At 43.4% G+C, this 26,643-nt stretch overlaps 1 protein-coding gene across 1 annotated transcript; it reads left to right on the top strand.

The window, feature by feature from the left end:
• The first annotated feature begins 1,198 nt into the window (after positions 1–1,198).
• On the top strand, positions 1,199–23,012 carry LOC308702022 (complement factor H-like). The gene is made up of 8 exons (XM_081384586.1): positions 1,199–1,332; positions 8,471–8,647; positions 8,727–8,888; positions 9,025–9,204; positions 18,576–18,767; positions 18,875–19,066; positions 22,335–22,520; positions 22,677–23,012. The coding sequence occupies exons 1-8, from the start codon at positions 1,263–1,265 to the stop codon at positions 22,868–22,870; spliced, it is 1,353 nt and encodes a 450-aa protein (XP_081240712.1). The 5' UTR covers positions 1,199–1,262; the 3' UTR covers positions 22,871–23,012.
• Positions 23,013–26,643: the final 3,631 nt, after the last annotated feature.

Here is a 26,643-nt window from a genome sequence, read left to right as displayed (position 1 = left end):
GTCGGTTGTTTCGTCCAAGTAAAGAGAGTAAGGCGAGTCACCAATGTCCTGTCGAAGTTGTTCTCTAAAATATGGCGCAAGAACTGACTTAATGACAGCCGTACATTTGGTCCTGTGCATCTGGAATGCTCCGATCTCATCCTTCAGTATGTCCGATAAGTCGTCCACGGCATTAACTGATGTGTGGCAAGCAACGTATGTTACTATCCGCAGTTCACGACGCTTCTGGTCATCACAAATGGACGCCGAGTTACTTAAACTAGCTTTACTCACTGTGAAAGCCTTAATTGTGGGCAGGCACCGCATCTTGTGCTTCTTGGTTTCGGCATGGTCCTTCAAATCCTTAAAGTGAGCCCTTATGTCAGTGTTGCAGAATTTGCAGTGAGCTTTGCTATCATACGATTTAGACTGCGTTATCCATGGCTTTAGGTCCGAATCACTCTACCACTCCTTCCGGTGCGTTTTTTTATATTTTGCCCACTTCGACATCTTTTTAATTTGTATTTCCCGCTGCCTGAGTGCTGCTGACTGAGTCCTGACTGCTGCTATCACTCGATTGGCTCGTGAGTTGTGACTCGTGACGTTGGCGTCAAGCCGTCAACTGTCAACATCACCAACACAGCCGAGTATGCAGTGGGTGTGTTTAGTTACATTACAATGACTGATTGGATGGAGTACATGCACACTTGGGTTGTGTTAAATAATTAGCCTATCATTTTTTTGAAAACCGCCAAACTGATCCCAAACCCGCCCAGATTTTGTCCACCCGCCCAAACCAATTTTTTTACCCGCACAATCAAATGCAAAACCGCCCAATCTGGCAACACTGCATCCAGCCTTTACATTTCCAACTCTTTTTAAGATTTATGTGAGATAAGGAGGATCATCTAGGTCATAAGAGACAAAAACAGTTTAAGCACAGTCAGTCGAATACTTTAAGGCTCTAACTCTTCTTCAAAATTGTTGTAAATCTTCTTCGATCTCACTCATTATGCTTTATGGGACATATTCATTCACCACATAATGTACTTCATGATTTGATTCACAAAGAACATGAAAAACATTAACAGAATTTAAGAGTTCAGAGGTAAACATGGCATGTTGGAACCTTTGCTTCATGTATGAAATATTGCTTGTGTACAGAGTGGTCTGGTATAAGAAAAACCTCTCTTTGACTTTGGTGAATGATTAACTTGTTGATCCCCAAGCAGACAAGAGTATCAGAGACAGACCAACAAAGATACTTGTGAATTGAGATCAAAATGAGAGTTCCTGTAAAATTCCTCGGCTTCGTCTTTTGGTTGTTTTCCTTAAATTTTGCCCAAAGTCAAGGCAAGTGATTTTTTGTTGTTGTTATTTATTTGAATGTCTTTTTAATTTAGATTTTATTGACTTGAATATACATGTTATATTATATGCACTTCCCAAACTGTAGATTTAGAAAGTGTTGCCTAGTTTTGCATGTGCTTCAGCATTTAATGTACAAAATGTCTTAGTGTAACATTTGTTTGTGTTTCTCAGAATGTCGTATAGCAGATATTAACTATAAAAACACAGAACCAGTTGTGAAAGAGTTATACGATGATGGTGAAACAGTGAAGCTGAGCTGCGCGACAGGTTTTACTGGAATGTATAGATTAAAATGTGAAAAAGGAAAATGGAAGACATCCATTGATCAACCATGTGCAAGTGTGAAAATGGTCAATTCCACATCACCAATGACCACATCATTATTTGTTATTAAATCAATGTTACAATGCAGAGTAAAACGTTTGTCACAGCAAACCAGTAAAACCAGGGGTCACAGCAAATGGTGATTTTAGTCTTAACAGGGTTTGTTTTTGGATCAACAGTGTTGTATACTTGCAAGAAAGGGTAAATGTGCTTTTTGCTTTTTATTCTCTTTATATGTATTGGATGAAATGTATGGAGCCCCTAAATGGACATGGTGGTGGAAAAAAATTCAGATGGGAGAAAAAAAATATTTTTCAAATCGTTTGCGTTCCCTTGCAGAACTTCTTTGTCCTCTAACAAAGATGTTTGCGTTCTTTTGCTAAACCTGTTGTGAGCTCAGGCAGACGGTCCCTTCAGACTCTTCTCTCTGCCCCCGGCTCATAGAGACCAATTTATATTATAAACTCGTTTTGAGGAAAACTGGGTTGTAGCTTGTTGTTACTATGATTGGAAAGTGATTGGGAACAGAAGAGGGAGGTTATGGTGATGTTATTCACTTTGAGTGTGTATCTAATGACAAAAAGATAGACGGAAGTAGTGACATTCACTGCACAGAGACGGGCGAATGGAGTCACTCTGTTCCAAAGTGCAAAAAGGGTTATTACACTGTTTATTTGTTTGTTTGTATCTTCGCCCAATGATCACAGATTTCTGAGCTTTATTCAAAACACATATTTAACTATTTCTCTTTCCCTTGCTTTTCACACAGAGATAACATGCACAGCACCAGATATACCAATTGGTTATGTTGTTGAGAAAATGCAAGAATACCAGAAAGATATTAAATATTAAAATACAGATGTTCACCAGGGTTCAAGTCTAGAGAGGAAATCCCCAGATGTGCATATATTATGAATTCAAATTAGAATGATGGATATTTTTGTTTTACAGTAAAAATGTGTGCAACACCAAACATCCCAAATGCGGAGATTGTGGGAGATCAGAGAACACACTACGACATCTATTCAAGAATACAATATAAATGTCGTCCTGGGTTTGAACCATAGACTGTAAAAAAATATGGACGTAGTGTCCGTGACGTCACCCGTAGGTTTCTGAAGAGCATTTTTGAAGCCTAAAGTGGGCGGAGCCGGCCGTCGCCATCTTGGCCTCGCGTCACCTTGCGTCACTCCCGGATAACAGAAAATGGGCAAAGAGGCGGGGCGTGTGTGGAGCTATTTTTTACAGTCTATGGTGTGGAGCTGAGGAGCTGAAACCACGCTCACCCCTCGACGTGATCGAGTTAGCTCAGGCTTGGGAGGTAGCTGCTAATGCTATATGCTACTGAAAGTACCCTATGGAAAGTACCAAGTCTGCGACTTCACAGGGCCTCGCGCTAAATTGACAGTTGATGATGAAAAGCCAATTAAAAGTTCCTGTTTTTGCCCTTCGAAATATTATAATAGTTAAAAGACATGGCTACAAGTGAGACTGTGTATCGTGATTCTGTACTATTCTGCTAGTTGAAAATGTATTATGCAATAACTATTACTCTGAGAGAGTGTGTGTGACAGTGATTTATGTGCATAACAGTTACATGTCAGTCACTCTTTATAGTCTCCGTCAGCGCGGCATCGCTCGTCAAGTTCGTAGAGAGCTTATTCAGTCCATTTTAAATTCTGATTTCGGCCGCCTCTCAAATGGGTTAAACCATAGATATATTAACTATGAAGTTCATTCAAGGATTTATTGCATGGACGGAGAAAGCGCCGACACCTGCAGGATTTCATCTGACGGTACATAAGCATATTATAATCTATCTGTTCCGTGAGAGCAGAATGAACGAGCCTTTATATCAATATACCTTTTTTAAATCTGAAAACTCCAAAAAGCAACGAAATTGTCAGACATCCATTAGTGCATGTTCACAGAGGAAAACAACTGAATACAGCGCTGGTTGTTCTCTCGAACGATACTCGACGACAACGACGGAATCCGAAGCCGTGGGCTAAGTAATGGGTGTATTAAATTATATGAAATAATCCCGAAAAAAGCACAAACACTGCAGAGATGGCAAGTTCAGCAGCTAAAATTTGCTGAGGTGAAGTGACGCGGCTAACAGCAGACAAACGGCTAGCATTGACATCAGCGGGAATCCACCTGTCACTCAAAAGTGGACACACCCTTAATTATGCAGAACTTTAAATATTAATCAACTAAACGGATGAGTTATAAAAAAATTCACCCCCCTCACAGTTGTCATGAAGGGCAAAATTAGCTGTAGCCTATAGACCAAAAAAAACATACAGACACCAGGCTGTAAACACGTTTTTTTCTGCTGTAAAATTTGGCATTTTAACATGGGGGAGATACAGATTTGACTCACTTTTGACATCAGCCTCAAGCGGCCAGTCAACGAATTGCAGTTTAACTCACTTCCGTGTTGGTTTCAAGAGAGAGGCGGGGAGGTTGCCGCTTGGTTTGAACCAGAGCAGTCTGTACAAATCACCTGTAATTCCCAGACTGAATGGACAGGCATACAACATTTTTGTATCATTAATGATTATTATAATTGATTTTATTTATTATTACTATCACTTATTATTATTCTCATTATTATTATAGAAATGATCAGAATTTTGATTTTACTTCATTCTGATTGGATGATTCTCCAAATTAAATGTAACAAAATAAAGACGCTATATTTTAAATATTTGTTTAAAAGTTTGAAAGTGTTGTGAATCTTCTTCAATCTCACTCATTTCCAATGCCTGACAGATTAATTCACCACAATATACTTTATGATTATTAACTTGCTGATCCCCAAGCAGACAAGAGTATCAGAGACAGACCAACAAAGATACTTGTGAAACTCCTCGACTTCGTCTTTTGGTTGTTTTTCTTTAATTGTAGCCAATAAAGCAAGTTCTTTTTGTTGTTGTTATTTATTTAAATGTCTTTTTCATTTATATTTAATTGATTTGAAAATAATTGTTATATTAAATGCACTTCCCAAAACATTTAACTGTATCTCTAGAGAGTGTTTACTAGTTGTGCAAGTACTTAAACGGACAGTATGGGATTTTTCTCCACTAGGGGTCGCTAACCTATTTACAATAACAAAGGCGTAGTTTGATGACGCAACATTTGCTAAGAATTATGGATCTTGTCGTCAGCGTCAAGCCGACCGATCTAATAATGTTTATGGATGACTGAATACATTGATGCTTTTATCATGACTGTGATATGAAGCAGTTTGGGATTGCTAAGAGACAGGTATCAGCTCCACACGCGACGCGAGTCCCGCGGATATAAAAGGAATATGGACATTTCATTCTACCGAACTACACGCAGAATTACTTCTCACAGGTCAGTTTATTAGACAAATTAAACTTGTGAGGACAGCAGTGCTGTTTCACTTGGTCTAACATTACACTATCACACTAAACTGCATTTGAATGTGTTGAAATGTATGTGTTAGACTGTCTGTATGAGACTAGCAGTAAGCTAGATCAACATTAGAATAACATACAGATCATATTCTGACATTTTATCATTGTTGAACTATAAAACATTGATTAGTTTTATGTAAATGTGCTTACCTGTTTAATAAAGTAGATGTAGGAGCGGTCGAAGTCTCGGACGTGGAGCTCTCGTTTATATACTGTCTATGGGAGCCAGGGGCGATTCTAGGATTTTCATTTTAGGGGGGCTCAGCCCCCAATGAGGGTATGATGTAAAAAAAAAAAAATAATAATTTGTTTATGGTCTAATGCTCATTATTAACTAGTCTCATTCATTCATCCAGTAACATGCATATGGCAGGGTTTTAAAATCGCTGAGGTCCCGAATGTGAGGTATTTAGGGGGGTTCGGGGGCATGCTCCCCCGAGAAAATTTTGATTTCTCTGATCTACATATGTGCATTTTAAGATGTTTTGAAGGCCAAAAAAATTGGATGACAATAGCTTTAAAACCATGTGCGGGCAGCTGTTTATTTTTCTCTCCTCATCAGCATCACACTCTTTTTCTCTTTGTTTTTATCTTTTCCTCTCCTAAAGCTGAGCTTTGACTGATATAGGCTTTTAATTTTTGTCTGTCAGTGAAGAAAGTAAACATAGGGTCAACTGATAGGTTGATTTATGAATCATTTTCTCAGACAAAGCTACCAGGAAAGCTAGGTAACTAAGTCCATCTACAATGAAATATAAATTATTTTATTTTTTAAGCTTTTTAGCCTTTATAAATCAACAATACGGTTGGTTATTCATCAAGTCACCCCGTGAAAATCTATTTAATTTCAAATCATTCAACTAACCAGCTAAACATGTATTAATGTAACTGTCTATTGGCAATATGATTAATCTGTTCTATATTCTGTTCTAAATAGCAACATGAATTATCAATTTTCCACTTCTATAAATAAAGTACTTAAAAGAAAATCACAAATCCCTTTACTCTACTCTTACTCTAATATATGTATCATGGTACAATTCTCCTGATTCATTATTACTTAATACAAAACTATATTTATTAATACAAAACAAAATAACTCCACATGATGTTTCTCTCTCTGGGCCATCTAGTGCTTTCAGACAATGATGTGTGTCTTTAATCATTTCTGTGCATGGCAGCATAATGTAATGCCGAAATACAAAATAATATGTTTTAAAGTTTAAAAAGTAAATTAAAATAAATCATGATCGTTTTCTAAAGTATGTTTTCATGGGTGTTAATCGCTTCATTTTTGTAGGAATAAAAAACAACTATCACACTGATAAGGGCTGAAGGTGTAGCCTACGCAGCGAAACGTATGGTATTGGATAAGAAACCGTCCCGTGTTGCTCCCAATGCTCCAGTAACATTACATTATGTAAACTGCAATGCATTTATGACAAAGAACTGCACCGATGCAGATGTAATATCATAGCAATCTATCAATAAATGCACTCACGACACACCTCGTACTCTCTGATGTTCGCTCTGCTCGGCGCCCCTGCAGATTGAAAATGCGCTAAATCCAAGCAGACTCAGATAAGGGGAGGAGCCGGAACTTGAAGCAGTTTGCCGCCGTTTCAAATGAGTTTTTTTAAAGGGGACTGAAGCGATCAAAAATGTATTAATCAAATATTTTTTAGGGGGGCTGGGCAGAAGTTTAGGGGGGCTGAAGCCCCCCTAAAAAGGGCCTAGTGACGCCCCTGATGGGAGCTCTAGGCATCTCGAAAACACCGCGCTGATATTGATTCTCGTTTTAGTTCTCCTTTTTTATCCAAAGTCTGCTTGCCATGGTTCATAATGTTTGAACGAAACAACAACAGCGCGCAAATAGACATTGCAAACTACAAAGTTGTCCGCGTCAGTCGCTTTGGTTAATATCAGAGGGCTCTGGTTGCTATGGCAGCACGAGCGGAAACCAGGGACAACGCGGATATGACGCCATTGACGGCGACAAAACAGAAATAAAGAAACGGGATGTTTCTCGAATTAAATAACAAATTTCTCCTGGTTTGAAAGTTGTTGGAAACAGTCGGGAAAATGTAAGTACACAACTAAAAAAAAATATATATAACATAGATATAGTGATTTTTGCTATTTTTAAAGCAAAAAAGTTACATATTGTGCCTTTAAGCATTTAATATACACAGTTGTGATGTTTGTGCTTCTCAGGATGTCTTCGAGAAAACATTAAATATGGAAACTTAGAACCAGTTTAAAAATCATCATATGCTGATGGTGAAACAGTGATAGTGAACTGCATGACAGGTCATATCAGATTACCGTATTTTCTGGACTATAAGTCGCTCCGGAGTATAAGTCGCATCAGTCGCATCAGTCAAAAAATGCGTCATGAAGAGGAAAAAAACATATATAAGTCGCATTTATTTAGAAATTTATTTCACAAAATCCAAGACCAAGAACAGACATTTAATCTGGAAAGGCAAGTTATTTAACTACACAGTAGCACACAGAGCAACAGGCTGAGTAGGTGTCCGGTATGTTAACGCAACACATTAACAGTTATTCAGCTAAGTTACACAATAGCATAAAGAACATATACCTGGGAGACGGAATAGGCTAAATTAACATAAGCCAGGGAGTCCAACAAGCAAGTTACCAGTAAACAAGTTCACCAAGCTCCCGTGATCTCATTCCACATCACTGAATCCATTAAATTTTCTTCATATGGTGTCGCTTCTGAGTAACTCCGCCAACTAGAGCGCCCTCTCGCGGCTGTAGACGGTAATGTTTTCTCTTGGTTCATCTCAGTCTGAATTCATTTTGATATATAAGTCGCACCTGAATATAAGTCGCAGGACCAGCCAAGCTATGAAAAAAAGTGCGACTTATAGTCCGGAAAATACGGTATATTGTACTTGTGTAACTGGTCCTATTCAACCTGCTTTTCACTGGATTCAAACCGGGAACTCCGGCATGGGAGGCGGACACACTAACAAGGACTCTAAACACAGCCTCTAGTGTTAATTGCTAGTGCATCTCTTGAGGCCAGGGGAGTGAGGTTTACACTCACAGCTCTTACTGTCCTACGACAGTTACACTTGTAAAGAATGTAAAAACATTGTGTTCACAGTTTTGAAATAGGGCTGGGATAATAATGTTCCTTTCTGTGAGGTTACGCTTTCTTGGAAGTTTTCGTTTTTGTCTTTGAATTTCTCTCAGTCATACTGCCTTTATCTTGAATTTTTTCAATATCCAATCAAATCATTATACGTCTGCATAATGACGACTCAAAACATATGAGATCAGAATGTTTATGTTTTTAAACTGTTTCCTCGCAGCAAAGCAGAGATCGTGCCGTGATCTATCCGTGGAAAACGGGTTGATATACAGCCACCCCTCCAATGAAGAAGAAATCCTTTACTCCTGTAATCCGGGTTATAAACCCTTCACTGGGAACTGGTGGGATTTAGTGACATGCAGTGAAGGCTCTTGGTCTGAAGAACCTCGGTGTATCCGTGAGTTTTATTATTGTCAGTCTCAGGTGTTAGACTAATAATAGTGGACTGAAATGTGAAATGTTTTCTGTCTTTACAGGTGAGGAAGAATGTGGTGCTTTTCCCAGTGTTCCCCATGGAAAACTAAAGCAAAGCCTTCGTGATCGAGGAACTGCTGAAGTGGAATGTGATCCAGGGTTCATATCAAGTCAAAGCTTCATTACATGTATCAATGGTACATGGGAGAAACCAGTTTGTGAGGGTGAGCTTCTCAAACTCTTATTGCATGTTTGTGAGGAGCAGCGACAGCATATAGTGGACAATAGACACTATTTATTGACAATGTTAATCTCAGTCTTACTGGATTTCATGAATTACCATTAACAATTTTTTTTTAGTGGGCGTCAGTTGTAACATTCCTCCAAAGGTGGAATATGCATTCATAACATCTAAACCTGAAGAATTGTATGCACATGGATCTAGTGTAACATATGTATGTCGAAGATCATTCTTAATGAATGGGAAGAGTACAGTTTTCTGCCGCAATGGAACTTGGGAAGAAACACCAACATGTGAAGGTAAGGTTTTGATTGGTGGTGATAACTGACTTTTAAAACGTCTTACAGATTAGTACAAAAAAAAAAAAACAATCTTGTATGTGAAAATAAAGAGAGACTGTTAGATATTTGACAATCAAGAGGAATAACATCAAGTCCACAGATAATTTGTGGTGGGGACAACAGTAATTACAAAATAAATTTGCTCTGAAGACTCAGTAAAATCATAATTTGAGTTTAGTCCATGTGCACTAGATTAATATGTTACAGTTTTTCTGAATTGCTAAGACACATTTCTTAAAACCTGCTCTCCTTTTCTCTAAACTGTGAACACAAAACCCAATTTTCAAGCTACATTCACAAAACCTCTGACTCCTCTTGCAAAACCAAACATTTGACCCAAAACCATTTTAACTTTAATCAAAATCACTCACTACCGTCAAAAACCACACAAAACCAGCTAATGTGCAAACACAACTTAGCAACCATTACACACTACATAAATAAATGCAAAACACTGTGGGATAGCGGGAATAATTTTATTCTTGTACTCAGATTTAAGCAAAAAGAAATAAAATAAAGCTTTTAAAAAAACTGCAGCAAAAAAGAGAAACAAAAGTTATGTAAAGAAAAAAATAAATAAGACATGTTTACAGCATTTATTCTGCCTCAGGATCGCGCCTCTCTGCTGGGTGAGGCCACAGGACTTCATCCACGTCACATGTCAGAATTCTGTAAAAAGAACCCCATTTAGTTAGAAGTATACACATACACACACATTTTATTCAGTAAATGTTTTCAAAACACAGTACCATGGAAAAGTTATGTCTCATTGTCCCCTTTCTGAGACAAGTATACTTTACCTGTTTTCTTCTCTGAAGGTCCGGATTATAGAAGCCACTGAGAACCTGCTTAGGTTTGGTTGCACACGTTGCCCTGCCTCCCTCATAGTCATGCCATGCACCAGAACATGATCTATGACAGTTGCTCGAATGTCATTTGAAATTATTGATCTGCTTGGTCTTTGTCCTCGCCCACCACCTCTGACACAGACTCGTCTTCCTCTTCCTCTTCCTCTTCCTCTTCCTCTTCCTCTTCCTCTTCCTCCACCTCTTCCTCTGTTCTGCTCCACTGTTGGATCAACTCATGCCATTTGCATTTGACTAGGCTTAAATACTGTTCTCTTACGAGAGGTTCTCTCGTATTGCGTAAGCTTGCTTACGCTGCGGGAAAAGTCTTCTTTTCTCGAGATACTGAAGCCAAAAATTATCCTTAATTTCATTTTTTGTCAACGCAGTGCAGCTGCGGCAGCTGAGCTAGAGCGGCATACTGCACGCTCATTGGCTGCCGCGCGGCAACTGCTTAAGCTTACCAGTGAGCCTGGCGTGACGTCAAGCCCAATGAGGGCGCGCGCGCCCTAGCGCGTCACAGCCTGCCAGAATGGACGGCGTCAGAGCGTATATAAGGAAGGCTCGTAGGCTATATTCTCTGATTTCTGTCTTTTCAGCGAAGCACTCGCATCGCTGAACTCTGGGAGGAAGCCGTCGCCGTTGTCCTGCAAGGAACAGCTAACGAGCCAGCTTAGGACAGCCTGAGGAAGCCGGTCGAGTCTTCGCCGCCTTCAGCCTGCCGTGCCAGCTCAGCTATCCGGCGATATCCTTTTATTGCAAGCTCTTTGTGTGTGTGTTTTGCTTCCGCAGCACTATCTAAAAGAGCAAAGGCGTTGTTGCAAATGCCTCGCACCATGTGCGGCTCATGCCACTCTCCGCTCAGCGACAGAGACCGCCATCTCATCTGCGCTCTCTGCCTGGGCCGGGACCACACAGCCGTCGCGCTTTCCACGGGCGGCTGCGCCTTCTGTGAGGAGCTGCCGATGTCGACCCTGCGGGCTCGACTCGCCCTTTTCACAGAGCCTGCTCCTTCCGTCGTTGGGCCGCGAAAGAAGAAACGCCGCTCTCAACGACCACCGGAGCCTGAGACTCGAGCCAGCGCCTCGCCGGAGCCTCTCCCGCGAACCTCGCTCTCTCCTTCTCCGCCCCCGCTCACCGACGCGCAGCCGACGGCTCTCGCCCTCGATGCCGTTGCCTCAGGGGATGAAGCGGATGACGACGCGCTACTGGACGCGTGCTCATTAATGGCGTCGGACAGCGAGGGATGGTCCGGTTCTGTCCGCTCCGCCTCCTCTGCCAGAACGTCCAGCAGGACTCACGCCAGTGTGGACGCCGAACTTCTCCGCCTCCTCACACTGGCAGTCGAGCACCTGGGCCTTGAATGGTCCCCGCCGGCAGTATCCCCGCCCAACAGGCTCGATGGATGTTTTCTGCCCGCCAGTCGACAAGCTCCAGCGTCCAGACCAGCGCCTTTTCTGCCGGAGCTTCACGAGGAGCTTGCTAAATCGTGGAATGCTCCAGTTTCAGCCAGACTCCGCTCTCCGGCCTCATCAACTCTCTCCCGCTTGGACGGAGCCACGGGGAAAGGGTATGACCGGATCCCACCGGTCGAACAGGCGGTCGCAGCGCATCTTTGCCCCCCATCCGCGAGATGGCGCTCAAAGACTGCCCTCCCGTCTAAGGCCTGCAGGACTACTTCGGCGTTTGCCAGCCGCGCTTTCTCTGCCGCTGGGCAAGCCGCCTCAGCCCTGCATACAATGGCGGTCTTTCAAGTTCTCCAAGCCGACCTCCTCTGCCAGCTCGACGAGGGAGAACTGGATAAGTCTGCCTTGACCGACCTGCGCAGTGCGACGGACCTCTCCCTTCGCACAACGAAGACAGCGGCCCAAGCTATCGGACGTTCCATGGCTTCGCTGACCGTCTTAGAGCGCCACCTATGGCTAATGCTAGCCGATATGGGGGAACAAGAGCGGTCCGTGTTTCTCAACGCCCCGCTCTCACCCACCGGTCTCTTCGGCCCTGCGGTGAGTGGCCTCGTGGACCGCTTCTCTGAAGTACAGAAGGCGTCACAGGCCATGAACCTCTTTCTGCCCCGCCGCTCGAGCTCCGCTGCAGGCCGCTCTAACACTCAGCCTCCTGCACGCAGCTCCACGCAGCGCCCGTCTCGACCTCCAGCTTCGCAGCAGCGCCAGCGCGGCCGACCCAGGTGCCGCTCCACCAGCCAGCACAGGCCGCCACCCCCGCGGGGTCCCCGGCCTAGAGTTTCGCTGAAACCCGAGCCTGCGAAGTCCTCCTAGCACTCGTCGGGAGGAAAAGACGGCTGGGTCCCGCCGCGGCCGGACCGCCGTCAAAGCTAACTTGTATCCCTCTTCCAGTCCCCTTGATAAAGGCTACTGCAGTAGTGTCCACCGCAGCCAACGAGCCAGTTTCTCAACTCTCTCGCCTGCCCACAAACGCCGTTTTTACGGCGACCCAGATAAATCAAGTAAAGAGTGTAAAATCTGGTCATTCGGCTCACGCCGTCAGTGTTATGAGTGTAGTAAACATACCCACGCCCCAGTGTTCATTGCTACACACAAGCACAATCTCCCCTGTGTACCCCACAGAGTGCACTCACATAAAGCGCGCTACGGCCGCTCGAGTGTTAGTTGTAGGTCACGTGCCCACTCCCCAGTGCTCACACCTACACAGTGCCCGCTCTGTCTCACACATTCGGGGACCAGAACACTCCGCCACCGGCTGTGTGTTAATAAAGAGCCCTGTGCCCGCTACACAGCACGCACACTCTCATGTAAACACTCACGAGCCCGCCCCGCTTCCGCGCCGCGAGCCGTCACACACAACGCTCTATCACAGCGTCACTCAGCCGGCTGCCGCTATCAGCGAGCCCCCGTCTCCCCTCACTGCCGCTGCGCGATTCGCGCACATACCGCCACAGGCTCCCTGTCCCGCGCTGTGCGACGGACGGGACCCGGAGGCTATTCGACCCCTAGCTATGAGTGTGAATGCATGGAAAGCTATTCCGGGAGTGTCGAAGTGGGTATTAAACACAGTGATAAAGGGCTATTCGCTTCAATTCGCTCGCCGCCCCCCGCGCTTTCGCGCCTGGGTCGAGACTCAAGTGAAGGCGGATGCAGCTCATCTGCTTCGCGCAGAAATAGCGAATTTGCTGCACAAAGGGGCGATAGAACGAGTTCACCCTCCGGTTACCGATGCAGGCTTATACAGCTGTTATTTCCTCGTACCCAAGAAGGGCGGAGCGCTCAGACCTATATTAGATCTGAGATATTTGAACAAAGCGCTCGTGAAACGGCCGTTCAAAATGCTCACGACCAGTCAAATCCTCGCGCAGATTCGCCCGGGGGACTGGTTCATTTCTCTCGATCTGAAAGATGCGTATTTTCAGATTCAGATTATACCCCGTCACAGGCCATTCTTGAGATTCGCCTTCGACGGTCAGGTATATCAGTACACCGTCCTGCCGTTCGGTTTGTCCCTGGCACCCCGCACATTCACGAAGTGCATGGATGCGGCTCTCGCACCCCTGAGATCAAAGGGAATGCGAATTCTGAACTATCTGGACGATTGGCTCATTATAGCGCACTCAACAGAGGAACTAGTTTCTCAAAGGAAAGCGCTTCTCGGTCATTTGGAAAGCCTGGGTCTTTCCGTGAACTGGGACAAGAGCTCTCTAACCCCCGGGCAGTCTATCACTTTTCTGGGTATAGATCTGGATTCGACGGCGATGACGCGCACGCTGTGTTCGACGCCTCGCCGCTTCCATTCAAGTGGGAAAAGTTTTTCCCCTGAAAATCTTTCAGAGGCTTTTGGGCCATATGGCGTCAGCCGCAGCGGTCCTGCAGCTGGGTTTACTTCGAATGCGCCCGCTTCAATGCTGGCTAAAGTCAGAAGTGCCCCGCAAAGCATGGATTTCGGGCCGTGCACCAGTCAGAGTGACTCAGCGCTGTGTCTCAGCCCTGCAGCCCTGGCTGGCGGCCGAATGGTATCAGCGGGGAGTGACGATGGGGGTCATCGCACACCGCAAAGTGGTCTCGACAGACGCATCCAACATGGGTTGGGGAGCGACTCACGAGGGCAGTCCGATTTGCGGCCCATGGTCGAATACGGAGAAAGGCCTTCACATAAACTGTCTAGAGATGCTGGCGGTCGAGAAAGCGCTGAAGCATTTTCTACCGCTTCTACGGGGACACCATGTGCTAGTTCGCTCGGACAACACGTCTGTGGTGTCTTACGTGAACCGCCAGGGCGGAATCAGATCCAGATCCCTGCGCGCTCTCACAGAGCGCCTCCTATCCTGGGCTCAGGGCCCGCTGCGCTCCCTAAGGGCAGCTCATGTACCCGGTCGTCTGAACAACGGCCCGGACAGACTGTCCAGGGACAACGTTCCCCCAGGGGAATAGTCTCTACACCGCCAGACGGTCCAAACGCTTTGGCGTCGTTTCGGCAAAGCGCAGATCGACCTCTTCGCCGCGAGCGAGAACGCTCAGTGCCAGAGGTTTTTCTCAAAACACTAGGACGCGCTGGCCCAGACCTGGCCCAGCATTCCGCTGTATGCGTTCCCCCCGATCTCGATGCTGCCTCAAGTGCTAGCGAGGATCAGGGAGGCGGACTGCGCAGTGCTCCTCATAGCTCCGCGCTGGGAAAACCAACCGTGGTTCCCCGAGCTAATGAGACTGGCAGACACAGCCCCATGGCCGATTCCGGTGAGGAGAGATATTCTCTCTCAAGCCCGAGGATCGATTCTGCATTCCCATCCAGAGCACTGGTCTCTGCATTCATGGGAAATCAACGGATATTCGTTGATCTGCAAGAAGGGGTAATTAACATGATCACGCAGTCCAGAGCCCCCTCGACGAGGCGGCTCTATGCGTCTAAATGGTCGGTGTTTAGCAAATGGTGTGTGGGAAAGGGTTCTAATGCTCAGTCCTGTGGAGTCCCACAGGTATTAAACTTTCTCCAAGAGATGTTGGACGCGGGCAGGTCCCCCTCCACGCTCAAGGTTTACGTCGCGGCCATAGCAGCGTTCGCCGATTCGGCGCGCGGCCGCTCACTGGGCAGGAACGAACTCATTACCCGCTTTTTGCGCGGGGCCAGGAGGATGAACCCTCCTCGGCCCCCGTCAGTCCCTATTTGGGACCTGTCTCTGGTCCTAGAGTCCCTAAAAGTGCATCCCTTCGAGCCTTTGGACTCTGTGGAGTTGAAATACTTGACGCTTAAAACCGTTTTTCTGCTAGCTCTGGCTTCAGTCAAACGAGTGGGTGATTTGCATGCGCTGTCCGTCAGCGCGTCGTGCCTCGAGTTTGGACCTAACGACTCGTTAGCCATTCTCAAACCGAAGCACGGTTATGTCCCCAAAGTGTTAGGTACTCCCTTTAGGGCTCAAGTCATTACCCCATCGGCCCTGCCGTCATCCGGCAGTGAGGAGGGTGTTAACCGCCTTTGCCCGGTCAGGGCGTTAAGGTGTTATGTCACGCGCTCTGCAGCCTTCAGGCTCTCAGAGCAGCTTTTCGTTTCGTTTGGAGGGCGCGCTAAGGGTTGCGCCGCCTCGAAACAGACGCTATCCAGATGGATAGTTGACGCTATTGCAGCAGCATATGCGTCAAAAGACCTGCAATGTCCGTTGGGCATACGGGCTCATTCCACCAGAGGCATGGCCTCATCGTGGGCATGGTCCAGTGGGATTTCCATTTATGACATTTGTATGGCGGCGGGCTGGGCGTCCCCCTCTATATTTGTTAGGTTTTATAACCTGGAAGTTCCCGCCCTGCAGGCTAAACTTCTGTCAGTCTAGTCGTGTTCATGTCCTGCTCATGTGCGCAGGCTGTACTATCGATTAGCTTGTCTGTTGAGCTGCACGCTCAGGGTATCAGTATGCATAGACCGGCCGTGCCGTTCTTGTGTTCCCTGGGTGTGCTTATGAAAATGTGTTGGCCCGCACTGCTGGCCACCTGTCATTTCACCTCTATGCTTTTCATAAAGTGTCATATGTGATTGTTAGGCACGCACGGCGTGGACGAGGGGTTCCCGCAGCGTAAGCAAGCTTACGCAATACGAGAGAACCTCTCGTAAGAGAACGATACTTGGTTACTCACGTAACCTCGGTTCTCTCTAGAGAGGGAACGAGTATTGCGTTCCCTGCCGTGCTTAAAGCCTATAGCTCGTGTCGCTTCATTCGACAGAAAACAGAGAATATAGCCTACGAGCCTTCCTTATATACGCTCTGACGCCGCCCATTCTGGCGGGCTGTGACGCGCTAGGGCACGCGCGCCCTCATTGGGCGTGACGTCACGCCAGGCTCACTGGTAGGCTTAAGCAGTTGCCGCGCGGCAGCCAATGAGCGTGCAGTATGCCGCTCTAGCTCAGCTGCCGCAGCTGCACTGCGTTGACAAAAAATGAAATTAAGGATAATTTTTGGCTTCAGTATCACGAGAAAAGAAGACTTTTCCCGCAGCGTAAGCAAGCTTACGCAATACTCGTTCCCTCTCTAGAGAGAACCGAGGTTACGTGAGTAACCAAGTATCGTTTTCTAATTGTGTGCACTGATTGGACACATGTTTTTTCAATTTTGAGTGGTAGTGTGTAAAGGATGAGAACAGTGTGTTAGTTGTGTTTAACTTCTGTAGCCTGTGTGCACCATTCTGGGTACAAGTGTATGACACTGCAAAGTTGTGTTCTGTGTTTGAGAATGTGTTTAGAGTTTTGGTAAATGGGCGATTCAGATTCGCAAATTGTGTCCTAAACAGATGAATAGTGTTTAAGATTTTGACAACAGTGTGATTGATTTGATAAAAGAGTTTTGGCAGTTGCCAGTTTAGTTTTTACAATGGGATTTAGTGTCTTAGCAATTCAGAAAAACTGTATTGTAATAAACATTATCAGTTTTTGCTGATATATGCTGGATGATTCATCCTGAGCTACACAGTTTTTTGTCCAATATATGCTCAAATAAAATGAGTGTTTTAGTGCCATTGTGCTATACTCCTTTCTTGTAAAAAAAAAGTTCTAACCTGAGAAAAAGGATTGAGAGATTTAAAAATGGTCACAATAATCCTCAGTGAAATCACAAAACCAAATGATGATGGCAACTCTTTAAATAAAGTAGTAGGGACACTAAGTATAATGTACACACCTGAATGCATCTGAAGCTATTAAAGGAGAACTCCGGTCAATTTTAACATTGAGCTAATTTTTTTGTACATTTGGAGTGCTGTCAGTACAGAGAACAACGACAAAAATCGGTGTTGCCTACACCGAGTTATTCTATTTTTAAAATTTGCACCCTGTTGACTTCAATGGGGCAAGTACTAAACCTGCTTTTAGCCTCTTAACATCCTTGATGTGTCATTACAAGTGCACAGAAAATGTGAGTGATTCCTTCTGAGTGAACAGCGCAAATACCTGTGTTTACATCCTGTTTTTCGGTTGAAGTCCAAAGTAGTCGATTGCCGAGTTCAGCACGTGATCATAGGTACTAAACCTATGCGTGTGAACTCGGCAATCGACTACTTTGGACTTCAACCGAAAAACAGGATGTAAACACAGGTATTTGCGCTGGCTTAAATAACATCATTTTTATACATATCTTTCACATCTACTGCAGTCAGATCCACTCGTGTTCACTCAGAAGGAATCACTCACATTTTCTGTGCACTTGTAATGACACATCAAGGATGTTAAGAGGCTAAAAGCAGGTTTAGTACTTGCCCCATTGAAGTCAACAGGGTGCAAATTTTAAAAATAGAATAACTCGGTGTAGGCAACACCGATTGTTGTCGTTGTTCTCTGTATTGACAGCACTCCAAATGTACAAAAAAATTAGCTCAATGTTAAAATTGACCGGAGTTCTCCTTTAATGAGGAGAATTTAAAATAATGTATCTGACTCCACAGTCTCTCGCCACATATATTTTTTTCTTGGTTTTTTTTTTTTTTTGGCACATGAGAAAGATACGAGTATGAAAATACAGAAATTCGGAGATAAAAGTGCATTGAGCTATTCAATGAAATTCCAGAAGGACAATGAATCTGTGAAAATGGAAAATGGAGTGAAAAGTTCTGCACAAGAGAGTTACTTAAAATTTAATGAATCAAAAATCACATTTACTTACATAATGGTACAAATTTACTAGATACATGACAAACATCAGCTGGGACTGATGGTGATTAAGTGTAAAAATGTCATTTGTTTTATTAATTTATATGTATCACTAACAGACCTTAGTCAGAATATGCATTATATTGTATATTGTATTATATGATCTTGAATTTTTCATGAGGTTGTTAGGGATAGATGTATACTCCATTTTTAGCTCAGTTTTCTTGGCTGTAACGCTGCTTGTTGAATATATGACAAAAATGTAATTGTTATGCTAAACCACTACTTTTGCAAAAGTAATTAGCATAGTTACTCTTGAACACTGGGCCACAAAGTATAAAAGCTTCTGTGTGGATAAATATGTGATCAAATGTCTGCTTTCTCTAGAGGCAACGTGTCCTCTAAACACAACAGTGGAAGACTTAAAAATAGAGCGATCCCCTGATATTGAGGGTCCCATCAAACATGGACACAAGTTAAGGTTTTCATGCAATGGACAAGGGCTGAAATTAAAAGGACAGAGAGAAATCACCTGTCAGACAAATGGAGAATGGAGCAGCCCTTTCCCTAAATGTGAAGGTAAGGACACAGAATGTAAAAGCCTTGGATTGGACAAAGATAGATCAATGATAGATCTGTTGTTCACATGGAGGATGCTTGATTTATCAGATCTTTATGTTCTTTAGAGGTAATGTGTGTCGCAAACCTGCCAGTAAACATGAGATCAGACGGACGCCTGGGGCCTGAGGTTTCAATCAGACCTGGAGACACAATAACTCTTTCATGTGTTAGGAAGGAATCGGAATTACAAGGACAGAGTGAAATCACCTGCTTGCCAACTGGAGAATGGGACGTCCCATTTCCTAAATGTGTAGGAGGTAACCCTTACGACCATAAATATATGGGAATATACTGCAAAATTGAATGTGATATATTACATAATACATTTCCATATATGGGAAAGTACGTAGTGCTTATATTTTTCAATATATGCAATGTCCATGTATGGCTACATATTGATAAATATGACATATTTAGAAATTAAGGCAAAAATAGCATTACATGTATTTTCATAAAATTGTATCCTTTATTGTGTACATATATATCACATACATGTTCCCATATAAATGTGAATGTATGTACACGCATATATACACACATTCACGGAATGAGTTGCAGAAGATTTCTAGTTCCCAGCATGCTTTGCTTCTGACTGTTAAGAGTACATTTTACAATGAAGTGTTATTCCATGTGTTTTGGTCAATATTAATGTAGTGGGAGAGCTGCTAGTGTTTAATGTTCTGTTATTTTAGAATTGAAAAGGTTTTCTGTTATGTGTTTTGGGGGTTATTGTGCTGAAGAGTAGAGCCTGTGGTTAGTTGACAATAATTAGCAAAACAACATTAAGACTATGGGCCCTATCATACACCCAGCGCAATGTAGCGCCAGGCAAGTGTTTTGATGGCCTGCGCCACGTTGTTTACATAGCATATGCATGTGTGCCGGGCATGCGGACCATTTTTCCCGTCGTTAAACTAGCAAAAGTGGATTTGGACACACATTAAGTACCTTAGTACTAAGCTCTTTAGATCATACATTAGATCGTTAAAATAGGGCTCTATATGTTACTATATTTAAAAAGTAATGGCTGTGCAATGGCTGTGGAATGATATATTAGTAAATATATTGTCACATATTTTTCGATATATGAAAAGCGGCAATTCCTTATGTATTTTTCAATATGGTGATATATTAGCACAATATATTATTCTGAACATTTTCAAATATGTCGTTAAATTGTTTAATATATTGATCATTTATATAAGGAAATATATTTTCTTTGCATAAGGTAAGGTTCACAGGTTTAGTTGAGTTTTATTAGCGGTGTTTGCAAGCATCACTATTGCTCATGTTAAAGTAAATGCTCAACTTTGATATGTAATTCATCGACACATCGTAATCACATCTTGATTTGGGCCAAGAAGATGTCCTAGCAACCACCCAGAATAACCTAGCATCAGCATAGCTATGCACTAGCACTGTGTCGATGAGCTTTACATGCATAACCGCAACTTCAGACACAAATTTAGATTTGGTTATAATATATTATAGAAATATCCACAGATCTCTTCCATACAGAAAGGCATTTTTTAAAACATTTAAAAGAAGACCCCAAATTTTCATTTTAATAATGTTCATTACATAAAATCATGTTCTATGTTTGTGGCTGATATCGAGATTTATTAACCCTTGTGTGGTGTTCATATTTTTGTTATTCAGCCAGTGTTCGTGGGTCTGGTGGACCCGCTGCATTTTTGGGGTTTAAATTCAACATAATCAAACAATTTATGCTAAAATACTCAACAGATGTTTACTTCATCCCAATTACAAGCAATATAAACAGCATATATGGTAAATATTTTCCCTTTACCTTTGTTAGATCACATTAAGAATTGCAACCTTGTGCGGGAACGGCAGGGGTAGAAACAAAACTCACTTTTGCACTCACACTCTCTCACACTTACACACAATCTCTCTCTCACATGCACGCACACACACATGCACACACACACACACACACACGCACACACACACACACACACACACACACTCTCTCCATAGGCGTAATGGTTTTACTAATGTCCCCCTACACTAACCCTAGTCCTAAACCTACCAATCACAGAAAACTTTTGGCCTTTTTTGAATTTCAAAAAACACCATTTAGTATGTTTTTTTAAGTCGTTTGGTTAATGAGGACACAGATGTCCTCATAAACCATATTTACGTTGTAATACCCATGTCATTATACACATTTGTGTCCTCAAAAACCATACACAAGAACACCAGTGGACCCGAACATCCTGTGTGTAATATAAATGTGTAGGGGGGGTGTTGTTGTGTCCTCTCTCTATTGCATTGCTATAATATTCATGTCCACTAGGTGGCATTGATGTGTTTACATGTTCAATTGATGTAAGAGCGGTGAAGAAGAGAGAGTAAAGAAAATGCTAAGCTACTGCTCGGGTCTGTCTGCGTTTTATCCGTTCCTATTCCAACTTAACAGGTGTACAGTGTGTGGTCATTGAAAATGTGTTCTGAGATATGTTCTTCACAGAAAATGAGCCAAGGCCAATGAGTCTGAGGTTGAATAAATAATTAATTGTATAATTTTTCTTTTGATAAAAAATGAAAACGGGTCCTACAGGCCCAAACACCATACAAGGGTTAAAGGATTAGTTCACTTTTAAAAAAAACTTTTGCTGATAATTTACTCACCCCCATGTCATCCAAGATGTCCATGTCTTTCTTTCTTCAGTCGAAAAGAAATTAAGGTTTTTGATGAAAACATTTCTCCATATAATGGACTGCAATGGGCCCCAAACGGTTCAAGGTCCAAATGACAGTTTCAGTGCAGCTTCAAAGGGCTTTAAACGATACCAGACGATGAATAAGGGTCTTATCTAGCGAAACGGTCATTTCAAAAATAAATAAAAAAGTTTAAGTTTTATAAGCACAAATGCTCGCCTTGCTCTGTTCTGTGATGCGCGTTCGTGACGTCACGTAATACGCAATTACGTTGAAAAGGTCAAGCTTTTCTGTCCTGACGAAAATTTTCTTTTAGGCTTTTTAATATTAAAACACCCAGGATACGCACACGAAATGGGCATTTTAAACGATAAACTGACACAAAGACATTTGAATATGTGTATATGGTCCTCCTTCCGCACATTTGTAAACACTGACTCGGTACTTCCGCCTACGTCAAGCGCGACCTTTTCAACGTAATTGCGTATTACGTGACGTCACGAATGCGCATCATAGAACAGAGCAAGGCGAGCATTTGTGCTTATAAAACTTAAACTTTTTTATTTATTTTTTTAAATGACCGATCATTTCGCTAGATAAGACCCTTATTCATCGTCTGGTATCGTTTAAAGCCCTTTGAAGCTGCACTGAAACTGTCATTTGGACCGTGAACCGTTTGGGGCCCATTGAAAGAAAGAAAGACATGGACATCTTGGATGACATGGGGGTGAGTAAATTATCAGCAAAAGTTTTTTTAAAAGTGAACTAATCCTTTGATGTCATTTGCCAATTTTTGTGGTGGTCTAAAAATAAAAAAAAATAACTTTGCTTTGCCTTCAGGGAAATGTGAGCGACCACCACAAGTAGACTTTGCAGATACAACAGTAATGACAAAACCTGAATACAATTCAGGGGAGAGAGTTGAATACGTCTGCTTTAATAAATACACACTGGTTCAGCGTCACCCCTACTCCAAATACATGACCTGTGAACAAGGCGAATGGAGAGGGAATATTAAGTGTTTAAGTAAGTATGAACACTAAACCATACATCAAAGACATGTAAGGCTTTTCTGACTGTATTTAATTTTTTTTAAGTTTGATGTAATCTTGTAGTCTTGTAGTGCTGATGAATCAATGAATGTATATTGTAACAGTGACAGTGAGATGTTGTTTGTTTCAGAGCCTTGTTCAGTGACGGTGGAGGAAATGGATAAAAGAGGTATAGAGCTGCGATGGGCTGGACGGGAAAAGATATTCTCACCACATGAGGATAGAATCGAGTTTGCATGTCAGAGGGGCAAATATTTAATAGGCAGTATCCCCCTAATGCAATACTGTAATGATGGAGAGATGAATTTGCCTAAGTGTGTGTGACAAGGAGAATAAAACATCACTGATGCATTAGCTGTACTAATAAAAAACAAATGGAGCTAATCAAAATAAAACCTTTTACATTTAGTTTCTCTGTTTTGTAATTCAATTTTCTCTGTCATGCAATTAAAACTAAATGAATGATAAAATCATTATGTTTAAAATGTGCTTTAAAAAAACGCTATTACCTTATTTAATGCCAGCTAAGTGAGCATGTGTATGAAAAAAAAACTTTTCAAAAACGATTGCAAAACGCCTGTAAGAACAAAGAGAAAAATAATAATCAAGTATTTTTACTATCGCGCAAATACGGGGGAAAGAAATACATTGAACTTTATTTTTGCTCTGGATTTCTGATAACAAATGTGATGACAGTGTCTGTGTCCAGACAAAGAAACACTGACAACAGAGAATGGGGATAAAAAAGAAGGCTGTCTATTAAGTAAATGTATGTTATTAGTGGAATATTAAATTAAATATAGTAAAGCCTATATAGCTGTGGTGCGCGAGCTGATAACGTTAACTGACGAGAGAGAGAGAGAGAGAGAGAGAGAGAGAGAGAGAGAGAGAGAGAGAGAGAGAGAGAGAGAGAGAGAGAGAGAGCACTTCTGTTGAATGCGTCAGGTCAGACAGCGCTCGAATACTGAATTGAGCTTGTACGGACGAATTCACACAAGTATGTAAAAATGCCTGTCTTGGTGAGTATCCTTGCAAACAAAGTCAGTTATATCTCAAGTGAACGTACTCGGTTACTAACGTAACCTCGGTTCTCTCTAGAGAGATGAACGAGTACTGCGTAGAATACACTAGGGGAAAATCCTTTTCCACGAGAATACTGAAGCCAAAAAATTATCCTTAATTTTGTATTAATGTAAAACGCGTTGCTGCAGCATACAGGCATAGGCGAGACAGCTCACGTGCCTATTGGCTGGTCTGCTGGCAACTGCTTGAGCCTATCGAGCGAGACCTAGAGTGACGTCATACCCAATGAGAGAATCGAGGTTACGTTAGTAACCGAGTACGTTCTCTTACGAGAGATTATCTCGTACTGCGTAGAATACGCTAGGGGAACCTAATGTAAAACGCCGTGTGTGCTGGGATCTGACACCATAGACTCAAAGGGCGACAGCCCGGAGTTCATATAGTGCACAATCACCTAGGGGACTCACAGGGAATCCTGGAAGAAGAGGGGTTTAGCCACTATCTTCCGTATATGGCAGCTTAGAGCAGCACTGCTATTCACAATAGTCCCTTCGAACGCCCGCTGAATGAAACAAAGAGCTGCTCCGTCTGTCTGAAAGCAGACGAGCGAGACACATAAGCTCTTAATGCCCTGACTGGGCAGAGGAAGCTTTCGTCCTCATTTCCTTCAGTGACCGGTAGGGCAGACAGGGAAATGACCTGTGCCCTAAACGGTGTATTGAGGGATTTAGGAACATAACCGTGCTTAGGTTTGAGTATAATCCTAGAGTCATTAGGCCCAAATTCCATGCACGTCGCGCTCACTGAGAGCGCGTGTAAGTCCCCAATGCGCTTCACTGAAGCGAGAGCCAGAAGAAACGCCGTCTTGAACGGCAGGTGTTTAAGATCAATAATCTGCAAGGGCTCAAAAGGATGACATTTCATGGCTTCCAGTACCGTAGAAAGGTCCCATATAGGGACTGTGGGAGGTCTGGGAGGATTCAGTCTCTTAGCTCCTCTAAGGAAGCGAATGACTAAATCGCTTCTTCCTATGGACTGGCCAAGCGTTGTCGCAGAGAACACTGCTATGGCCGCCACATAGACTTTGAGCGTGGAAGGGGACCTGCCCTTATCCAGCAGCTCCTGTAGGAAGAAGAGAACCTCCATCACTCCGCAATTCAGGGGTGACACGCCACGAGCTGTGCACCAGCCAGAAAGCACCGACCATTTGGAGGCGTAGAGACGTCGCGTAGACGGAGCTCCGGCCTGCGTGATCGTGTTTAACACTCCCTGTGGGAGGTCAGCGGGTACCCATTGATGGTCCACACGTGAAGGGACCACAGCTCTGGGTGAGGATGCCAGATCGAGCCGTTGGCTTGAGAAAGGAGATCCTTCCTCAGAGGCACTGGCCACGGGGCGGTGCTTGCTAACTGCATCACCACTGGGAACCAAGGTTGTCTGTACTGTCTGTGGGTGCAAAGACCATTCTCCTGTCGGAACGTGGTTCCTGGATAGTCTGTCCTGTCCTACATTCAGGAGCCCTGGCACGTGCGCTGCTTTCAGCGAGAGCAGGTTGCTGCGAGCCCATATCAGGAGGCGTCTGGTTAGCCTGTACAGGGTCAGGGACCTGAGGCTGCCCTGGCGATTTATGTAGGATACCACCGACACGTTGTCTGAACGTACTAGGACGTGGTACCTCTTTATCAGGGGACAAAAGCGTGTGAGCGCTTTGCTCACTGCTAACATCTCGAGGCAATTTATATGAAGGAGCTTCTCCCGTTTTGACCATTGGCCAAAGAGCGGTCTGCCCTCGAGTAGCGCTCCCCATCCTGAGGAGGATGCGTCCGTGGACACCACCCTCAGTCTCAAGGAAGTCCCCAGGCTTACACCTGAATGGTTTTCTCCACGCGGAAAAATCATTAAATAGCCAACATGTAGATTACTTTAAATGTTAAGGGGAAGATTAAAAAAGAGAAAATGGGTCTGTGAATTCTCACAGAATCACAATTTAATTCACAATTTAATTCATATCTTGCTACTCAGTCAGAATCTCATTAACCTGGAGTCCCAGTCTCTGTCACAATAATAATAGGCTATGTGATGTTTTAGGCCTATTGGCAGACATCCATTTAAAATGTAGGCAATGGCATATAAAGAACCTTTTTTCCATATCTACTTAAGTTTCTCAGCTTGCACTCTAGTAACATTTGTGTGGTCCAGGAAGCTTTGCATAAAAAAATGGTTATCATTCGCAAGGCTACTTTTACTTTTATACTTTAAGTAAATTTCCAAGCCTGTACTTTGTTACTTTTACTTGAGTAAATAAGTTAAATCAGTACTTCTACTTTTACCAGAGTATTTTTTAACACAAGTATCTGTACTTCTACTTGAGTACGGGAAGTGAGTACTTTTGCCATCTCTGCATTACAAAGCCCCGGATTGCCAATGAACGATGAACGAATTGGATAATCACATCCACCAGGTGTGAAAGCACACATGTGCTAATTTGAAAATGCAGCACTCAGGTGTGCTATAAAAGGCAGCAGCAGGAAGAGACACCGGGAAGGAAGAGGAGAAGAAGGAGATAGGCCTAGGTAGAGGAGGCCTAGGCCTAGGCCTAGGTAGAGGTAGAGGTAGAGGTAGAGGTAGAGGTAGAGGTAGAGGTAGAGGTAGAGGTAGAGGTAGAGGTAGAGGTAGAGGTAGAGGTAGAGGAGAAGGAGATAGAGATAGAGATAGAGGCCTAGGTGGAGGAAGAGGTAGAGAAGGACTTGAAGAGTTGATAGAACCTGAACAAAGAAGACGAGGACCAAATTTGACTCAAGAAATCCGTGCAACACTTATTGACCATGTTATCAGCCATGGACTGACACTGATGGAAGCTGGACAAAGAGTTCAACCAAATTTCAGCAGAAATACTGTTGCGTCAGTAATTCGGACATTTCATCGCGAAAACAGGTAAGCTAACCACACAGTACATTGAAACTGAAGCTTGCTGTACTCATCAATATTGTTTACTGTGTTACGACCCTGCGCTTTCTTTCCTCGCCTGCTGGTGGTGTTATGATTCAGGAGAGAGTGGGAGATTGTACACACCT

This window comes from Scardinius erythrophthalmus, assembly GCF_964197995.2.
Source record: "Scardinius erythrophthalmus genome assembly, chromosome: 14".
Classification (NCBI taxonomy): Eukaryota; Metazoa; Chordata; class Actinopteri; order Cypriniformes; family Leuciscidae; genus Scardinius; species Scardinius erythrophthalmus.
Note: the sequence above shows the minus strand (reverse complement) of the source record. Positions and strands in the feature narration are given on the sequence as shown.

Bases quoted from the DNA above. Each gene is read 5' to 3' on its own strand.
- LOC308702022 (XM_081384586.1), top strand. From the start codon at position 1,263: ATGAGAGTTCCTGTAAAATTCCTCGGCTTCGTCTTTTGGTTGTTTTCC. The intron at 8,648-8,726 runs GTGAGTTTTATT...CTGTCTTTACAG, and splicing joins TGAAGAACCTCGGTGTATCC to GTGAGGAAGAATGTGGTGCT. The intron at 9,205-18,575 runs GTAAGGTTTTGA...TGCTTTCTCTAG, and splicing joins AGAAACACCAACATGTGAAG to AGGCAACGTGTCCTCTAAAC.